The sequence below is a fragment of the Phoca vitulina genome, unplaced genomic scaffold, assembly GCF_004348235.1.
Source record: "Phoca vitulina isolate PV1807 unplaced genomic scaffold, GSC_HSeal_1.0 scaffold6, whole genome shotgun sequence".
NCBI classification, from domain to species: domain Eukaryota; kingdom Metazoa; phylum Chordata; class Mammalia; order Carnivora; family Phocidae; genus Phoca; species Phoca vitulina.
The window spans coordinates 68,033,861-68,055,408 of NW_022589709.1; the positions used below are offsets into that span (position 1 = coordinate 68,033,861).

Consider the following 21,548-nt stretch of genomic DNA (forward strand, 5'->3'; position numbering starts at 1 on the left):
TCTCAGCTCAAATAATATGACGCATACTTAGGGACATACCTGTATGGTGAGGAAAACAACTACACTAGGTGGTTAACTGGAGACTAGGGTTTGATTCTCACATCCGCCACCCACTCACTCCACCTCTTTGAACCTTACTTTCCTTGTCTGACAAATGGAAATTCACACCCCATCTGTCCTACAGATTTGTGCTGAGCATCAAATGAATACTTAGGAAACTTTATTTGGCAACACTATTGTGACATGAGCTAACTAAAGAAGACCTAGACTTAACTTGAATTTCGTTTCTATCCCAAAGCAAAGAATGACACTGGAGAATTTTTTAGTTATTATATTGCATGACAAGATAAATTTTTGATGTTATTGTCATAATAAAAATATTTTAAATATAGATATGGAACACTTAGAATATAGACCTGTGACCTAGTATGTTACACAATAGAAAGAATAAAAGAACAATTACAAATACATAGTGAATTTGTGAACCAAAAGGTTACATCAAGGAATACTTCTGAAAAACAATAAAAAAGGAAAAAGAATTTAAAGTAGAAAAAAAAAAAAGCTATGGAACATAACCCACTGTTCATGTCATCTGTTGGGGAAGAAGTTAAAATAGAGGGAAGATAAGTAATGGCTATATGTGTTATTTCATTTATTCGGTTGTTCATCTGTTCCTCAAAATCCACTACACATCTGCTAGCCTCTGGGCTTCTACTAGACGAAGACACTGCCCCCCCCCAAAAAAAACCAAAAAAAAAAACTTGGAATATATGCTCTAAGGAACTTATATTCTGATGAGAAGGTAAAGACCATAAATATGATAATTTGAAATTAAAATAAATGCTATTAAAAATAATCTGAACAATAACTAGAATGATGGCTATTTTAAATATAGTGTCAAGAAAGATCTCTCTGTAAAGGTAACATTCGAGGTAAAATGGGATTAATGAGAAGAAGCCAGCCACTGGAGATCTGAGGGAAGGACATTCCGGGCGTAGAGAACTGCAAGTGCAAAGGATCTGTGATAGGAACTAGACTGTCCTGCTTCAGGGGCACAAAGGAGTGTGGCTGCTGCATGAGGAAAAAGCAGAGAGCGGTGGGTTTTCTCTCTAGGGTCATTTCTTTTTTTTTTTTTTAATTTTATTATGTTATGTTAGTCACCATACAATACATCATTAGTTTTTGATGTGGTGATCTACGATCCATTGTTTTCGAAACTTAGCATACTGTTTGTCAAATCCTGCTGGCCTTCTTAGCAGAGTGCTCCATGCAGTACCTGCCCTCCTTAATACCCATCACCAGGCTAACCAATCCCCCCTCCCCCCTCCCCTCTAAAACCCTGTTTGTCTCTCAGAGTCCATAGTCTCTCATGGTTCATCTCTACCTCCAATTCCCACCCCCCCCCCATTTTTCCCTTCCTTCTCCTAGTGACCTCCATGCTATTCCTTATGTTCCACAAATAAGTGAAACCATATGATAATTGACTTTCTCTGCTTGACTTATTTCACTTAGCATAATCTCCTCCAGTCCCATCCATATTGATGTAAAAGTTGGGTATTCATCCTTTCTGATGGCTGAATAATATTCCCTTCAACAGATGAATGGTTAAAGAAGATGTGGTCCATATATACAATGGAATATTACTCTAGGGTCATTTCTGGAGAAACTAATGAAGCATGGGTGATATGGATTGATTTTATTGACTTGGGACAATCACTGCTATCCCCCTTCAGCAAAAGCAAGTGTCATACTAGGTCACAGGTGTTGGTAGGGTGATGACGGGGCAGATAAAAAGTGCAGCTGTGAGGCCCTGAGAACAGGTGTGGGTATTTACTCCTCCTCCCCCGCCTCCCCCTCCAAACTCCAAGGGCTGGTAGGTCACAACCTACAGAGAACACCTCTTCCAAATGCTAACAGTTTCTGAGAGCTTACAGATGGATTCCTAACCTGATTGGAGTAGCAACAAACTGGTTCCAGAACCTTCTGATCTAGGCTTCATCCCTTTTCCTATCCTTATACTCCCCAGGAGAGGCAGAGACTGAATGTAGCCTTGAACACCATCTCACTCACTGTAGCAGAAAAAAATAACTAAAGCTATTATGGAATGTAGAGTAGAAATACCTGTATATGTAAGGAACAAATAAAAGAAATACGGTAATGTGAGCAATAGTATCAGTTGAAGCAGAATTATCAGAATGCATAGAAAAATGATTTTTCAAGACTGTAACTATGCTTTAGAGAGATAAAATATCTGCAATATGAAACCAGAAAAAAAGAAGCTATAATGGGAAAAAAGTGGAAGTTTTAGACATAGAAAATATTTAAATGGTAATAAATAAAACAATAGAAAGAATAAAAGTAGGATAGGTACATGTACCTAAGGAATTTGTAAACCAGAAGATTAGATCAAGAAACTCTCAGAGAAGCAATGGTAAAGGAAAATGAATTCAAAATAGAAGAGAAAACCTAAAGAACATGGTGAATAGAATTAGAAGTCCCAAAAAGGAGGCAACCATATATAGGAAAAATATTTGAAGAAATAGGGAACATTTCTAGAATCGATGAAAAATGAAAAAACAAAGAAATAGAGACATAGCCATAGCAACTCAAAGATAGAATCTGGTCAATAACAAATTAGAGAGGTTTAGGGATTTTTAACCAAATAAAAGCAAGCTAACATATGTTAGGGGAGAAGATACAGATATTAACAATAAACAAAGACATTAGTAATAGTAATGACAAATAATTATAAATATGGATATTTGGCTGGGGGAGTCATATTAAGAGCAAAAATAGATATGCAACATTTAACTCATCATCAAAGAAAAGCTGGAAGGAAGAAACTACTTTTAAAATAATTTTTTAAAAATATGAAAAATTAGGAGAATCAAGTTCTAGTACAACAGAAATAACAACTGTAAATGAGTTAAACACACAAATTAAAACATGATTTGTGGTTGGATTTAAAAAAACAGAATCAAACCAGGTATGGATGATAAGAGAAAATTAAAATTAAAGAGCACACAGATATTAAAACAATAGGATAAGAAAAGATATGAGGTAAAAATGAATAAGAAGAGAACAGATGCAGTAACATGAATACTAAAAATATAGAATTCAGCCCAAAATGCAGCATAAGTGACAAAGGACACTATATAAAGTAAAAGGAAAAACAGAACATGAAGGTATAATAACCACTGAGCATTCATTCCCTTAATAATACAGGCTCTACCTCCGTCAGACTGCAACCAAAAAAATGTGATAGAATTAGATAAATCAGTAACTGGACTTAGGGATTTTAGCATATACTTCTGAGAAATTGATAGATCAAGGAAAAAATTAAGATGCTTAAGCCGTTAGATTTTTATAGAAAACTACATCCAAGGAACAGCAAATGAACATTTTTTCAAGACATAGGAAACACTTATAAAAGTGGAATATGTATTAGACCACTAAGAAAGTCTTAGGAAAACTTCAAAGGACTGATGTCATATGGTCTATGTTCTCTGCCCAAAATTCAGTAAAATCAAAGTTAATTTAAAATAGATGAAGTGCAATATATTTGAAAATCAAATAATGTATTACTTGGAAGGGAGGAAAATTAAGGAATGTTTGCAAAGAATGACAAATGGAAACACTTCCAGCACAAATCTTGAGATAGATGATCATTAATATCTTCACATACTCTTGTCATGGAATCTTAGAAGTTAAAATTTTAAAGACTAGGTATTGCTCAATCCATTACAAAATGTGCAGCAGAGCAAACATAAAGAAATAGGTATAAGTGACACAGAAAACAAAAATAATTGAGAAGATTAACAAAAAAGCTGGTATTCAGATTTCTATGACAATTGATAAGAGAAAGAGAAGATGGAAATAAAAATACATGCAATGATAATTGAAAATAACTGTATAAAAATTGAGATATACATACAATAAAAGCATATTATCAGTATCTATATGCTAAAACATCTGAAAACCAAAATAGAGATGTGGCGACAAAAAAAAGTGTAAAATACCTACAGTGGTTTAATAAGAAAAGTTGAACAGACCAATAGCATTAATCCCATTGATATACTGGTCTGAGATATTCCTTCCCCAAAATGCCCAAGTACTAATAGCTTTAAAATCCATTTTTCTAAACTGTTAAGAAAAAAGGAAAACTTGTATTGAGTGTAATAATTTACAAGGTATTCCAAAAATTGAGAAGGTATGTGAACTGAAAAACAATTGTAGACAGTTTTATTGAGGTTTTACTTACATACCATAAAATTCATGAATTTTAAGTGTACAATTCAATGATTTTTGGTAAATTTATGGAGTTGTATGGCCATCACCATAACCCAGTTTTAGAATATTTCTGTCACCCTAAGAGTTTCCCCTGTGCCTGTAAATTAACTGTAAATAGTTAATCCCCATTCCCAGCTCTAGCCTTAGGCAGCCACAGAATTTTCTGACTATAAATTTACTTTTTCTGGATATTTCTTATAAATGGAATCATAAAGATGCAACTGTTTGATTCTGGCTTCTTGCACTTTGCATAATATTCCTGAGGTTCATCCATGTCATAACAGTATCAGTGGCACTTTCCTTTTATTCCTGAATAATATTTCATTCTGTAAATGTAGCTCATTTTGTTTATCCATCACCAGCGGACCTTCAGACATGTAGATTGTTTCCAGTTTTGGATTATTAAAGAGAATGCTGTTATGAATATTCACATGCCTGGCTTCGGATGGACATATGTCTTCACTTCAATGGGGTAGATTCCTAGGACCAAATTTGTTAGGTCATATGGTAAATTTATGTTTCACTTCTTAAGAAGCTGCCAGACTGTGTTCCAATGTAGTTGCACTCTTGAATACTCCTTCCTGCCATCTGTAAGTGTTCCAGTTTGTCCACAACCTTAACAACATTCTATATTTTCTGTTTTTATGATTTACAGCCATTCTTGTGGGTGTGTAATGGCACCTCATTGTGGTTTTAATATGCATGCCCCTACATAATAATAATGTAAAACATCCTTTTAAGTGCTCACTAGCCATTAAGATGTTTTTAGTGTAATGGCTTCTAATTGAGTTATCTTCTTATAAATGAGTTGTAAGAGTTCCTTACATATTGTAGATAGAAGTCTTTTACCCCATATATGAGTATTTTCTCCCAGTCCATACTTGCTTTTCTATTGTCTCAATGATTTCATTTGAAGCACAAATGTTTGTACAGGCATACTTTGGAGACACTGCATGTTTGGTTCCAGACCACTGCAAAAGGCAAATATTGCAATAAGGCAAGTCAAATGCATTTTCTGGTTTTCCAGTACATGCAAAAGTTATGTTTATACTATACTGTAGTCTATTAAGTGTGCAATAGCATTATGTTTAAAAAAATACAATGAACAAACCTTAATTAAAAGATACATTTTTTTGCTAAAAATTTCTCATCAGCATCTGAATTTTCAGTGAGTCTTCATCTTTTTGCTAGTCGAGGGTCTTGTTTCGATGTTCATGACTGCTGAAGGTTGGTGTGGCTGTTGCAATTTCTTAAAATAAGGCAACAATGAAGTGTGCCACATCGATGAACTCTTCCTTTCATGAATGATTTCTCTGTGGCATGTGATGCTGTTTGACTGCATTTTACCCACAGCAGAACTTCTTTCAAAATTGGAGTCAATCTTCTCAAACCCTGCCACTGCTTTCTCAACTAAGTTTATGGAATATTCTAAACTTTTATTGTCATTTCAACAATCTTCACGGCATCTTCACCAGGAGTAGATTCCAGCTCAAGAAATCATGTAAGTGACTCCTCAGGGTGTGCAAGTGGTGCAGTTGGTGAAGCTGCCTGACTCTTGGTTCTGGCTCAGGTCATGATCTCAGGGTCCTGGGATGGAGTCTCATGTTGGCCTGTGCATTCAGGGAGGAGTCTGCTTGAGATTCTCTCTTTCCCACTGCACCTCCCCCTGCCCCCCCAAATAAATGAAAAAAATATTTAAAAAAGAGAAGTGACTTATCATATGTTCATTTTATCACGAGATTAATGTAATTCAGTCATAATCAGCCTCCACTTCTAATTCTAGTTCTCTTACTATTTCCACCACATCTGTAGTTGTCCCCTCTGCTGAAGTCCTATATCCCTAAAAGTCATCCATGAAAGTTGGAATCAACTTCTAAACTCCTGTTAATGTTGATACTGTATTTTGACCTCTTCCCATGAATCACGAATGTTCATAATGGCATCTAGAACAGTGAATTCTTTCTAGAGGTTTTCAATCTACTTTGCCCAAAGCCATCAGAGAAATTGCTATCTATGGGAGCTAAAGCCTAACAAAGTATGTTTCTTAAATAATAAGACTTAAAAGTCAAAATTACTCCTTGATCTGTGGGCTGCAGAATAGATGTTGCATTAGTGGCCATGAAAACAACATTAATCACATTGTACTTCTCCATTGAAGATCACTGATCACAGATAACCACAACAAACTTATAATAATGAAATTTTGAAATATTATGAGAATTACCAAGATGTGACACAGAGACATAAAATGAGCAACTACTATTGGAAAAATGGTATCAGTAGACTTGTTTGATGCAAGATTGCCACAAACCTTCAATTTGTAGAAAACATCTGAGAAGCACAATAAAGCAAAGTGCAATAAAATGAAGTATGCCTGTGATTTTGATAAAGTCCAATTTAGCAATTTTGTATTTATGGATCAGCCTTCTGGTTTCGTATCTAAAAACTCTGTCTAACCCAAATTCATGAATTTCTTCTGCTACATTTTAGCCCAGAAATGTTATAGTTATGGCTCTTAAATTTGAGACTCTAATCCATTTTGAGTTAATTTTTGTGGATGATGTAAGGTAAGAATCTAAATTTATTTTTATGGATATTAAATTTTCCTAGCATTTGTTTATCTTGACAAGTTAGTCAAATATTTGCCCATAAATGTAAAGAAGATCAATTCCATTCCACTGTACTGATTTTTATGCCTGTCCTTGAACCAATAACACACTGTTTTGTTCACTGTCATTTTATAATATGTTTTGAAGTCAGTTACAGTTAGGTGTCCCAACATTTCTATATAAACATTAAAATCAACTTGTCGATTTCTACCAAAAAAAAAAAAAAAAAAAAGCCAGGATTTTTGTAGGGGATATGTTGAATTTATAGATTAATTTTGGAAGAATTGCCATCTTGATAATAATTTTTGGATTGTTCATTGCTAGTATACACAAATACAATTGAGTTTGCATTACTGATTTGTATACTGAAATCTTGCTAAACTCATTTATTAGTTTCTTGCTAAATTCATTCTCTAGTTTCTTTTTATGGATGCTTAGGATTTTCTATATATAGTATCATGTACCTACAATGAAAAACAATTACTTTCCTTCCAAGCAGAATGTCCTTAATTAATTAAGAAATTTTGCCTTATTATATTGGCTATACTCTCCGGTTCAATGTTGAATAGAAGTGGTGTGTTGAATAAAAGTGGTGAGAGCAATCATCTTCACTTTCTTCTCAGTCTTAAGGTAAAAGTATTCATTCCCTAACCATTAAGTATGATGCTAGTTATAGCTTTATCATAGATGTCCTTTATCAGCTGAGGAAGTTTTTAACTATTGGTAGTTTTTGTGCATGTGAGTGTGTGTGTGTGTGTGTGTGTGTGTGAGAGAGAGAGAGAGAGAGAGAGAGAGAGAAAGAGACACAGGGAGAGTGTTTTTTTTTTATCTTGAATGACTGTTGGATTTTGTTAAATGCCTTTTCTGCATCTATTGAAATAATGACGTAGTTTTGTCTTTATCAATATGGTGTACTAGATTTTCTGTTGTTAAACCAAGCTTTCTTTCCTAGAATAATACCCATTTGGTCATGGTTTTATCTTTTTGTTGTTGTTGTTGTTGTGGATTCTGTTTGCTAATATTTTGTTAAATATTTTTCTATGTATGTTTATGAGTAATATTTGTCAGTAGTCTGCTGTAGTTGTGATATCTTCCTTTGGATTTTGTATCAAAATAATACTGTCTGGTAAGTGTTATTTCTTCTATTTCCTGAATGAGTCTATAAAAGATTAATATTATTTCTTCTTTCAATATTTGATGGGGGTCATCAACAAAATCTGAACTTTTCTTTCACTTAATCAGGGATTCAATTTGTTTATTTGCTATACATCTATTTTGATTTTTTATTTCCTCTTGGGTCAGTTTTTAGTAATTCATGTATTTCTAAGAATTTGTCTATTTCACGTCAGTTGTCTACTTTTTGGGCACAAATTTGTTCATAATATTCTAATATAATCCTTGTAATTTCTCTAGGGTATATATTGGTATTTCATATTTCATTCCTGATTTTGGTAATTTTTATTTTCTCTCACTTTTTTTTTTTTTAGGTCAGTTTGTCCAAAAGTTTGCCAGCTTTTTAATCTTCTCAAAGAGCAAACATTTGGTTTATTAACTTTCTATTATTTTAATGTTTTGTATTTTATTGATTTCTGCTCTAATCTTTATTATGCCCTTCCTTCTGCTTGGTTGATGTTTAGTTTGCTCTTCTTTTTCTAAGTTTCTTAATGTAGAAGTTAAAATTATTAATTTGTGACCTTTCTTCTTGTCTGATTTAGGTATTTAAAGCTCTATACAATGCTTTAGCTAAACTCGTAAGTCTCAAATTGTGTTTTTTGTATGTATTCAGTTCAAATTATATTCTAATTTCTCTCAAGATTGTTTCTTTTATCCACCAGTTATTTAGAAGTATTCTACTTCTTACTGTCCAAATATTTGGGGATTTCCCTAATTTCTTCCTCTTGTTGGTTTTCTATTCAACTCTATTTTTCAGAAAACATACTTTATATGATTTTATTCTTTTAAATTTATTGAGATATATTTTATATCCTAGTATTTAGTATTCAGTCTTTTTGTAGAATGTTTCATTGTTCCTTGAAAAGAATGTACCTTCCGCAATAATTGGGGAAACACTCTCTATATTTCAGTTAGTCCCTAGTGTTGTTCAAGTATTCTATATCTTTGATGATATTTTGTCTAGTTCTATCAATTTTTAACAGTAGAATATTAAAATTTCTAACTATTATTGTTGAATTGTCTATTTCTTCATTTATAGCATATCTGGTTTCATACATTTTGAGCTTCTGTTAGTAGGAGCATATATATTTATAATTGTTATATCTCCTGGTGTATTAATACTTTTAAATTACAAAATGTCCCTATTTGTCTCCAATAATATTATTTGTCTTAAGGTCTATTTTGTAAGATGGTAATATAGCAAATACTGCTCTCTCATGTTATATCTGACATGGTATCACTCATCATTTCATACCTCTTGTGTCTTTGGATTTAAGGAGTATATAATGGAGATAGTTTATAGTTGTTTTTTTTAATCATACAAAAATCTCCACCTTTTGATTGGAATATTTAAATCATTTACATTTAGGATAATTACTGATATATTTATATTTGCTACATATCTATTTGTTTTCAATATGCTCTTGTCCTTTTCTACTTCTTTATTCCTCCACTACTGCCTTCTTTTTGGTTAAATATTTCTAGTGTGTCTTTTTAACTCTTGTGTTGATTTTATATATTTATTATATATGTCATTTTCTTGCTGGTTACTCTAGTAATTGCAATATGCCTCCTAATTTATCACAATCTATTAGAGATTAATATTTAATTCTGTTAAAATATAGAAACTTTGCCCTAATACAGCTCTATTTCCTTTATTCCCCTTTGCACTATAGTTATCTTAAATATTTTATCTATATACCCAATAAAACAGAATTGTAATTATTGCTTTATGTAATATTATATCTTTAAAAGAAACTAGGTGAGGGGCACCTGGCTGACTCTGTCAATAGAGCATGGGACTCTTGATCTTGGGGTTGTGAGTTCAAGCCCCACATTGGGTGTAGAGATTACTTGAAAAAATAAAATCTTTAAAAAATTAAAAAAAAAAAATAAAAGAAACTAGATGAAAATAAGGGAAATATATTTACAAAGTAGTTCATATTAACCATATATTTATCATGTCTGGTACTTTTCATTTCTTTCTGGAAGTCCAAGTTACTATCTAGGAGTCATTTCCTTTCAGCTAAAGGACTACCCTTATTATGACTTAGTAAGACAGGTCTGAAGGCAACAAATTTTCTCAGATTTCGTTGATTTGGAAATATCTTTATTTGACTTAATTTTTATAGATTAATTTTGGTGGATATAGAATATTGATAAACATTTTTTTTTTTTCTGTCAGGACTTTGAGCATGCCATTCCATTGTCTTCTGGCCTTCACTATTTTAGATGAGAAGCCAGTCATTAATTGTAACCAGTATAAAGAATGTGTCATTTTTCTTTTGCCACTTTAAAAATTTTCTCTTGATTTCAACATTTTGATCATGATAGGCCTAAGTTTCAATCTCTTTATATTTATCCTATTTGGGACTTGCTGAAATTCTTGAATGTAATGAGTAATTACATCCCTATTTGGGGTGTAATGAGTAAAGAAAATAAAAATTCTTTCTTATGCAACCTCAAAGCTGCTTTTGAACCTCTCTACTGAATTGTATGCTTGTCAACTCCAGAATTTCCATTTGAGATATATACCTTTGTCTATCTCCATCTCTAGCTCCTGAAAATTTCTATTTGTTTATTCATTGTCATACTTTCCTTTAATTACCCAACTATGGTTTTCTTTAGTATATGAACATTTTTAAAATAGCTGCTTCAAGTCTTTGTGAAATCTAACATCCAGAGACACTCAGATAGTTTCTATTGGCTTTTCTTTCCCTGAGTATGGGTCATACATTCCAGTTACTTTGCGTATTTCATAATTTTTGTTGAAGATCGGAAATTTTGGATAATGATTTCACTATAAAGATTATTTTTGTTGTTTTATTGTTTATTTGCATCTTTGGCTGGGCTCTCTGATTTCTTGCTGTCCCATAGTGTATAGCTGTTGATGTGTCTGCTATGAAAATGTTTATAGCTTTTATTTTTTTAAGACTGGCTCTCTAGGTTTTTCTTTCTCTATCTCTATAACTTAGTGATTGGCCAATGATTAGACACAGTTTGGGCTCAAACACCTCAGGCTAATAAGGCTTCCATTGCATGGGGGAGGGCATTCAAAATTCAGGATATAGTTACATCTACCCCAGCATTTGCTTTCCACTGGGATTTTTTCACGTGTGTTTTCTTTTTTTTTTTTTTTTTTCCTGGTGCAAAAAAGGTGGTTTTATTAAAGTACAAGGACAGGACCTGTGGGCAGAAAGAGCTGCTTCATGTGTATTTTCTAAGTGCCTGTGCACGGTCTTATGCAGCTAAAACTTTGTGAATTGCTTGGTCCCTCTTTGCTCTCTGCTGCCCATGTGTGAAAACTCAGCCAGAAATAGGTTTGCCTCAACCATGCTACAACTTCAGGCCACTATCCTTACTCTTATTGAAGATCATGACAGCCACTGAAAACATCTCTGGAAATGATTGTTGCCCACTACTCTAAATTACTTTAATAAAGACAGTGCAGTTCCTGACCCTCAAAGCCTGCCTTAGGAAGGTAGACCCTCCATACCAACCAAGCAACAGGAATGAGATGGGAGTATCCCTAAACAAGAACATCACAGACCCCCCATTGCTCCAGTTAAAAATTTAGCAGTTTTTCAAGCATAAATGCTTGTCAGAGTGACATAGGCTAGTCAGAGTGACTCAATTTCCAGAGTGCTATAACGGTTGTTTTGGTCAATTTTGTCTCAATTTATAGTTGTTTTTTGGATAAAGGATTTGCTGACCTCCTTATTCAGCCATAACCTTAGGTGCTACCTCTCAGGGTAATTTTATATTGATTTCAAAACCAGACAAGAATAATTAAAAAGAGAAAAGTATACACTCGATTTACTTATGAAAATAGTTTCAAATTTTCTAAATGAAATACTAACTATCCAAATTCAACAGTGTATTAAAAATGTATTATGGTTAAGTATGATTTACCCTAAGAAAACATTAATAGTTTAACATAAGCAAATTTATCAAGAAATTTATTACATTAATAGACTGAAAAAGAAAAATCAGAAAATTATTTTAACAGTTGTAGAAAAGACATTTGGTAATGATCAAAAGAGATTCAGGAGATTAAGAACAGAAAGGAATTTTCTAAACTTGCTAAAGTTTATTTATAAAACACCTACAGTAAGCATAGTTAATGGAAAAACTCTAGATATATTCCTTTTAATATATGAAGAGAGGGCAAGCTGATATTCATTATCATCACTACTGTTTAACTATGGAATTCTAGATCCTGGCCAATGATATAAGAAAAGAAAAAGAAATAAAGGAGTGAGAAAATGGAAAAGGAAGTTATAAAACACCTATTATCTCCTTTTATGCAGATAATGTGATCACCTACCAAGAAAAAAAATGATAGAATTAATAAACTATCAGAATCAACATAAGATATCATAAAGCTGTTCAATGTAAGATCAACCTGTAGAAATCAATAGAATTTGTCTATACCAACAATAACCAGATAGAAATACCATAAACAACAAAATACCAAACAAAATATCAATAAAATGACAAATTTTCTAGGTATTAGCAAAAATTATAAAAATCTGTGGAGAATAATAGATTTCATAAAGTAGACAGAAATTATTATGAATTAATGATAAGGTATTCTGTGTTCTTGAGTTGGGCAAGCTAATATTATAAAAAGGTCAATTTTACTCAAATTAATTGATAAATTCTTTGTATCCCTAATCACTTTGGGTTCCCAAACTCAAGTTGGATTTTACATAAACTCAATAAACTTTTTATTTCTAGTATATGGGAAAATATATGTCTATGTATAGGTAAGTGAACTTGGAAAAAGATGAATTAAGAAAGAGGACCTGCCTTATTAGTTATTAAAGCAATGAGCTCATCTGAACAGAATAGGGAACTCAGAAGCACACATAAACACACGTATGAACTTAATATCCTACATAGTTGGCAACCTACATCAACGAGGAACATTGAATAAATGAATCAATCAATTTAAAAAATAAAATTCTCTACATGGACCAAATACATTAAAGATTATGAGGAATTGGACTATGGGTGATAGAAATGAAAATGGTGAAAAAAAGTCATATTTGAGATAGACTTTGGAGACAATACCAATGAGAGTTGTAAATGGATTGGATATTAGAGTTGGAAAGTGAAAAAATGACATACTAGTGAAGAAGAAATTGACGATGCAAGTGAGAAAGGCTGTCTGTAGGAGGAAAATTCTTGAACAGGAAGAGCACCTTATTCTGAAAGTGAGCATCAGGGTTGATTTTTGATGGGAGGAATCTAAGCAGAGAAAGTAGTAGATTTTTCTCTCTTATGGGGGAAAGTAACAGCAAAAACAGTGTAATAACATGAACTCATTCAAACACAAACAAGTAAAAGTCTAAACAGAAATTACCCGAAGGGCCTGCAGCCAAATGGACTACCTTAATTTGTAAGTAAGTACATTCCTAGGTAGCAAAACAAGTAATCATGACTTAAGAGGTAAAAATTATAACTCAGGCATAACATGATAACAGAAAGGTATAATGTCTTAGAATTCCAAAATTTTATTTCTTAAAAATCTTATTTGATTAAAATTCAACATTTACATCCGACTAGCAATATTTAGAAATAGTTTTGTTAGAATTGGTATGTATGTGTATTTCATTTTTTCATTTGTCATTGGCTTGTGTTTTATATCTTAAAACATCATTGATCAGTTTCTCATGAAGGAAAAAGATGGGGAGGAGAGGGTGGAGAAGGAGAATAGACCTTAGTGAATGAGCCTCTCTCTAAATGTGACAGCTAAAGGCAGAATTGGAACTTACCAGGAAATTTTCTGATCTTCAGAGATTTTGTAGAGCACAGAAGCTGCTCGCTGTTGCTCAGATAAAGGATTTGCAGTGACTGACTAATTGAGTGGTGACTGTGTTATTGTTTTAAAAGTGAAACCAGTTGAGTTCAAGCAAAGAATGTGGTTGAGTAGATTTACTGTGGAGGCTAAGATTCTCAGACATTCCTAAGTAACACTGACGGGGAAAATTTTAGCTTGGTAAGTCCAGGGATGTTACAGTAATTTGGGTGTGTCTCCCCTGACTGATTGTTTTAATTATGTGTCAGGGACAGGAGAGGAGGAACAGAAAGAAGAAACTACCCTGGAGACCTGGGGTGATATGAATAGTTGTCAGGATTCCTAGTGATAACCCCCAGCTTCGTCAACAGCTTACTGTGACACAGTGTAGGCCAGAAACTTCCCTCAATCCGGGTCTAGTATTTTTATTTTTTTGTAGAAATTAAAAAAATTACAAAGTGAAATCATTGTGTGGGGGCTTGCATCTGTATGGTTTCTTTCATTTTATTCCATTTTTTATTAAAAACCATTTTTTTAACCACAGAATAGTTTTCTCAAACAAATATTAGCCTGTTTTCCAAAGTGCAAAATAGATATAAATAAGCAACTCTAGTTGAGTTAGGGAAACTCTCTAGGTATCAGAAAGGACATGCAGTAGGAAGTAAAAGAAAAAAGAAATAAAATGAATCAGATGCTTGCTAACATATGTTAAACACTGTATTTGGCTTTTTAAAGTTAGTTTCTCATTTGATCCACATTCCTTTTCACGGATGAAAAAAATGAGACCCCAGAGATACATAAATTGTCCAAGTGATACAGACAGTAAGTAAGAATTCTGACATTTGAAATTAGTTCTGATAGTTCCATGAAGGTTCTTGTTGAAGCTGAGACAGGACAGGAAGAATGAGAAATGACCATGGAAGGCAGACATCACACTGACTTACTCCACCTCTTAGTGTCTGTCAGTGCCCAGAGTGTTTTCTGAGAGTTGGGTCATGGGTTGGGCATATGGACAAGATGTACCAGAGATTTAGCCTACCCCTGGACTAAGCCATGTTCCCTCCCTTCTAAGGAGTTAGCTTCACAACAGGTATGACCTAGTAATTCGGAAATAAACAGGTAGCTCTAAATAGAGTCAAACATAATCTTGAAAGCAATTACAAGAAGTTGACTTCAAATAATCTCACCTCTTCTGGGGCAGTGGCCGGGGAGGCTCTTGTTAAATAGCTGGCCCTTTTCTGGGATTTTGCGTCTTTTTCCCTGGAAGACAGCAGGAAGTAGCATAGCTTAGACATGCTTTCCCAATTTGGGGGAAAGATTTAGCATACATGTCAACCTTAATTTTGACTCTTTTCCTCAGCTCAATCTAGCGTATCAGATGTGGAGGTGGTACATGCAGAAATTAGCTCAGGTACCATAAGTCTCTCCTCAGCGCTGAAAAATGTCTCAGACATGGCTCTACAGGAGGCAAGAATCTCTACCTTTAACTGCACAACCAACAGACTACTCCCCGACCCCTTTAAAAGCTTCCAACATCCAGGTGGTAACCAACTCTAAAAGCCATCTCTGCCATCGTTGGAATAGTCTCTTTGAAATACCATATTCACACTGAACCAAAATCTATCTGCCTGTTTTGGTTCTGGTTCTAAACTGTAAGGTCCCACAGAGCAAATTCAGAAATTTAAGGAGAGCTTTTATGCCTTGTACATGTCCTTTCCAGTTTAAGAAACCAAGATTATTCCAACATAATTTAAATAGGTAATAAAAACAATAATTGAGTTAGTGACTTCAAATAGATAACCTATCTTGTATGTCTCAAGGCAGTTTATTTTTGTTTTAAATTCTTTTTCAGTAAATGTACTATATTCATAGTTTCAGTCCCCTTTCAAGACACCCTATATAACAAGAAGGAAGCTTTATAGTAAATAATATATCTGCTGGTTTACATTCAGCTTTCAAGAGAATAAGAAAAAATTGCTCAGCTTGCCCTGGGTCTCCCTCATCCCCACCCCCTAAATCTTGCCCTTCTTCCTCCATCTTCCACAATTTCTTCACTAGGCGCAGCATGTGTGATCACAGCTTCATTATCCCAATGTTATTGACTAGGTCAAATTAAATCCCCTGAAACATACTCCCTGGCATTTAAAAAGCTAATTAGAACAACATAATTATCTTGAATGGATAAGCTTAGTATTGGCTTGGTATCAGTGTTGAAGTTTTGATGGTGGTCACAAATTAAAGATGACCTCCTTGTTTAAAAACAGATTAGAACACTCTGATTTGAGGATTTTCAATGGATAACAAGCCTTTTTTCACCTTTGAGTGTCACTGAAGAGAAGGAAAGAAGCTAAGAAGCATTGCATAGATGTCAGTAAACCTCCAGGACACTCACCCTTCCTGAGCTGAGGGAGGTGCAAGCTAAAATCAGTTCTTTAGACTATGTCATCCTAGCATAATCCGAAATGTCTAAAGACGCTGGCAACTCACAGGATCAGGGTGTGTCCTGCTTAAGTCTTTCTACTGGTTGGCTGCCATAAGGAGAGTTTGGCATTTTTCCCGGGGGGGCTTTTCTCAGTCCCGAGGACACAACAGAGTCAGGGCTTAACAGACCCAAGAATTCTTTTTTTCTCAGAGTCAGGAAACTCAAATTGGAGCTACTTCCTCAAAAGACTATTAAGTGCTACATAAGGTATTAACCCTGGACCCTCTGGAATGCTTTGGAATACCATTTGAGTGATTGTTAAAATCTTTTCTGGTAGGTGGCACTTATCCAACTTCACCTGATAAGAGGTATCAGACTGATCTGCTAAGCATTTTTATTTAATCTTTTAGAGTTAGAAAAATACATTTGACAGAATATAAAAAGAATACATTTACTGGTCCAGAGAATAGCTGGGAACTCAAACACTTCAAGAGGACTTTTACTCACAATATCATTTTGCACGTGGCACATCTGTTGATGAAGGCTATTCCATCAGCGCTCTGAAAAAGTTTTTTATCTTGGGAACAAAATAATTTTCCATTTTTCATTAATGCCCGATACTCATCGCACGTTTCCTAAGGAAAAGATGAAAAAAGCGTGTTTACTGAGATCTCATCAAAGCAAGACTTTACCTTCTAAGAACTTCCTTGAGCAATACTATTTAAAGACCAATACCTGCTTTGTATAGAAGCCATTCACTCAGTCTACACAAATAACATAAACAAAAACAATGACTGGATTGTCCATCTACTGAATAAGCTTTCTTCCAAAAACAATTAGTGAAATGGAAAGACTTGACCTTATATTCCAGGGTTGTAGTTTACAAGCCCAATAGCCATAGCAAATTAACTTCTCGATGGCTAACTTATCTTATCTGTAAAAATAGAGGATATAATTTCCTATGTTCCATACGTATTGTGAGGATTAAATATTATAAGTATGTATAACTTTCAAAGTGCCTGACACATAGTAGATAATCAATAATTACATTATCCTCCCCCCCTCTTCTTTCTCCTTTTTTATTATTGTTGTGATTACTATTATTGGAATATGACACATATAAAATACCTAGTACACAGTAGGTCAATAATTGCTGCCAAAAGGAACACAAAAAGATTGCTGAAAAGGTTAAGTCAATATATTTTATGGAAGGCTTGCTATATGTCACTCTTAAAATCAATGGTGCATTTGCACTATCTCGCAAAGTACTGATTTAATATGTTATACTCCCTATTAGTTTAGAAAATCCAGTGGGCCTTTAGAACAAGCCTTTGGAATCTAAGTTACGTGGTTTTTTGGTTTTATTTTGATTTTGCCAAGAAAAAAAAATGGGGTAACAGGGTGATGGGCATTAAGGAGGGCATGTGATGTAATGAGCCCTGGGTGTTTTACACAACTGATGAATCGCTGAACTCTACCTCTGAAACTAATAATACAGTATATGTTAAATAATTGAAATAAAAAAAAAAGAATTCTGTCCAGCCTCTTATATCTTTATAATAATCATTAAATCAGTCTACAAAACTTCATTATGGTATTAATTTACTTTGTTAGGTGACACGGATATAGCTCGGTGCATGGATATAGCAATAAAGCGGAAGCATCCTTGCCTAAACTGTGCTTACCATCGAATGGATAATGATGTACTTCACCTAGCCTCTTAAACATGGGAGGCAGTTGGTAGCCCTTGCAGAATGATTAATGGTGAAGGAGAATAAATAAATAATATCAGAGACCAGTCCTGGGAAATTCTGCCAGTGGGGTGACCTACTAAAATATCGCTAAAATTATTATCACCAGCCAGTGATCTTATCTGAGTAGCCCAGCAATAATTTCTGGCAACAGTCTGACGACTGGGCCTCTTGAGATCTGTCTAGTGTCTGACTTTACAGTATCTTATGCCAACATTGCAAGTTACTGCTTAGCTTGCCGGATATAACTGATTCTACATAGTCTAGATAAAACTTTGTCATAGAATCAGAGAGGAGCCTGGTGTTTTTTATGATAGAAACATATCCCTTGTGAGGCAGGTCTTAAGAAAGTATTGAAAACAAAGATTCATGAAACACTAGAATGAAGCTTTTTATAGTTTTCAGTGGTCAGTTGAAAAAGAACATTACCAATGAGGATAATTCCTGAACTGGACTTCTCCAGTGTCACGACATGAATGCCTAATTTCTAGAAAGACCCGCCTTTTTTTTTTTTTACAGATGGACAACCAAGACCCAGAGAGGTTAAGATTAATTATAATTAGTTAAGGTAGAACTCAATGCTGCTTTTCTGAGTGATGAAATAATCCAACGTATTCTCTTGGCAAACAGGAAAAGGCCATACAAATTGAAAGCAGGAGGTGGGTTTTCCCTGGGAAAGAAGGAATGTCCTCTCCATTACCCAACCATGAGAGAGGGTTAAAAGAAGAGCAGATCTACACCAAAAAGGGATCCTGAGGTGGGGAGATCACTTTTTAGCAAGTGTTTACTTGCAGTCTTTTGGCTTGTTTCCATTTTGTTTTGTTTTGTTATTGTTGCTGTTGTTTGTGTTTTCTCCACATGTCCCAGAAAAACTAAGGCCCTCCAGGGCCAAACTCCTTCCTTTACTGGCCCATTGTCTTCTACCAACCCTCCTTCAGCAGCATAGTAAAATCCCCCAGGAGCTGGCATCACCCCCACTCTGTGTTAGGGGACCAACAAGCTCCTTTTGGCTTTATAATAACTCTTCTGTGATGACAAATTTAGGTATATGGTAAAGATCCTTGCAGGGCACTACAGTGCTTTTCTGTGCTGTGCTGGCTCACGTTTATAATATTTAACAGGCTTTTGTGGCACTAGTAAGAACTCAAGCTACTGAATTTGGAAAACAAAAATTCCAGCACCATAAGAAAGACTAAATCAATAGTTTTCCTTCTGATGAAATATACAAAGACTGTTGTAAGAAATATTTCCAGAGACATATTTATTTCTTTGTGTTCTTGCTTATGCCAACATAAAGGGTGGCTAAATTTATTTTTAAACTATTTTCCAGTGAAATCGAGTTTAATGGTATAAAAAGTCACAGTTGCAAAATTAAAAATATCCACCAGAATCACCACCCATTATCAAAGACTCTGAAAAAGAAAATTATGGCTTCATGCACAGTGAGATTTACACAATACTCTTCTTTTTTGCCAGTATAAAACATGCAAGTAAGCATGATCTTTGATTCCCCCAATCCAACATTTTTTCTACTCTACTACCCTACTTATTTCATAAAGGTTTTTGAACCTCTCCTTACACAGCAAATTTAGATGAAATTATATAAACTACAATGAAATTTTCTAGAACATTCCTGAAATGTTTCTTTAAAAAAATGTTACACTAAAATATAACAAGAGAGCATTTTAACAATAGTTCTAAGAGTTTCATTATAGAAAAGCGTTGTTTTACTGGTTTATTATTTTAATGTTCATGGGTTTTAAGAGACATAGCACATATTTCCTATATACCTAGCACTATTTTAAGTGCTGAATTAATGGCATAGGTGTGTGTGTGTGTGTGTGTGTGTGTGTGTGTGTGTATTTGGCTCTGGACTTTTTTTTTCCAAATAGATAAAAAAATTAACTTCTAGAGAAAATGATTCTTTTATTGTTCAAACAAAAGATCTCTAAGAATTGGCTAAGCACCCTCCTGAGTCAAGGCCTCTATCATCCCAGATTTTTCTCCTGATCTGCTGTCACCTGCAAAAATCTTCAGGACTTACTACCTTCAGATCCTTGGTCTAATACTATCTTTTCAGAGAATACTTACTTGAGTATCCTAAGAAGAACTGATACCACCTCATCCCCAGAAATTCCTATCTTCCATTCTGCTTCATTTTCCTCCTAGCATTAGTCATCATTTAATGTGCTATATATTTTACTAATTTACTTATTAACTTATCTGTTTTCCTCCACTAATACGTAAGCTCCACAAGGGGAGGGTTCTTGTCTATTTTCTTTATTTTCCAATATCCCCAAGAACTCAAACAGGGTCTGACAAATGATAGATACTCAGTAAATATTTACTGAATGAAATATAGACAATGACCATATTCAAGGTACAGACAACCCGTTTACACATATTTCTGCTTTCTATGTTTGTTATGGCTTTTTCGGCTATTAAATCTGACAATACTAATTCACTGCTTTGTTTATGGAATTTGAAAGCACTCCTTTAGCATGGTAGATTGCCTCTTGCAGGCATCCATCATCATTAATACATTGATGTGTATGTGTGTGTGTTTGTGTGTCTGTGTGTGATTCATGTCTTCCCTCATAAAGACCTGTTTCTGTGTTTTTAACAAAAGCTATTAGTACCTATCAGTATAATATGTCTGTATTATTAATGTGAAGGTGTTGGTCACAGGCCATTTTTCCTTACAGATTTTGGAATGGATTCAATGAACAGAAAAAGCAGGACTAACCTGATTTTCATCCTCACTGGCAGCATCTGGGACAAAAATACAGAAACTTAAGTTAAGGGAATGCAAAATATTCAACAAATAAACAATTCACTCAGTGTAGTGCCTTGCTTATTTTAATGACTGCATGTTATAAAACCACAAATTGCTTTTGAACACATTAAAATTTACCATGGCAAATAAAATGGGGGCACTGCACCAGGAAATCAGTACATGTACTCACAGAGGTCTAGTCACTCATAAAAGTCTAATTACTTTGGAAAACAATACTCATGTACTTTCTTACCCCCTTCAAAATATCTAATTTCAAAGAGATCCTTTCACAGCAAAGTATGGCAGACCTCTTTTAAAATTATAATATAACAAATATATCATGTCAATTATAATTTAAAAGTATAATGTAGCATAAAGTTTATATCATATGTGCACATAAAATGAAAGTTTCTGAATTCTGGCAAACTTGTCTCCTTACTAGAGCTACAAAACTCAAAGATCTGACAAAAATCAAGATTAATTAAAATCATAGGCTATTATACTCTCTCATTAACAGACTCCCTTTTGTACTTATGCACTTATTTTAGGAAAGTGGGCATCATTTATGTATAATGATCTCCTGACTCTCCATCTCTGAGATTTTCTTTTAAAAAGTACAAATGCTTCAGAACAAGATTGAGCCTAGGAAATTCATGTTCCCTTCAAATTCAAATAACAAATACAAAAAACTGCCTTCTACTTCCCACAAAAGTCTCTTACCTTT

General features: G+C 34.1%; 1 protein-coding gene across 2 annotated transcripts in view; it reads right to left on the reverse strand.

Annotated features, from left to right (window-relative positions):
* SPINK5 (serine peptidase inhibitor Kazal type 5) overlaps nucleotides 1–21,548 on the reverse strand; it is a 74,490-nt gene that overhangs the window by 52,292 nt on the left and 650 nt on the right. For both annotated transcript variants that reach the window (XM_032403517.1, XM_032403516.1), the window contains exons 2-4: nucleotides 20,795–20,820; nucleotides 16,805–16,932; nucleotides 15,063–15,135 (exon numbers count right to left, since the gene is read on the reverse strand). In XM_032403517.1, the coding sequence (XP_032259408.1) occupies nucleotides 15,063–15,135; nucleotides 16,805–16,932; nucleotides 20,795–20,820 (227 nt within the window). The remainder of the gene's footprint in view (nucleotides 1–15,062; nucleotides 15,136–16,804; nucleotides 16,933–20,794; nucleotides 20,821–21,548) is intronic.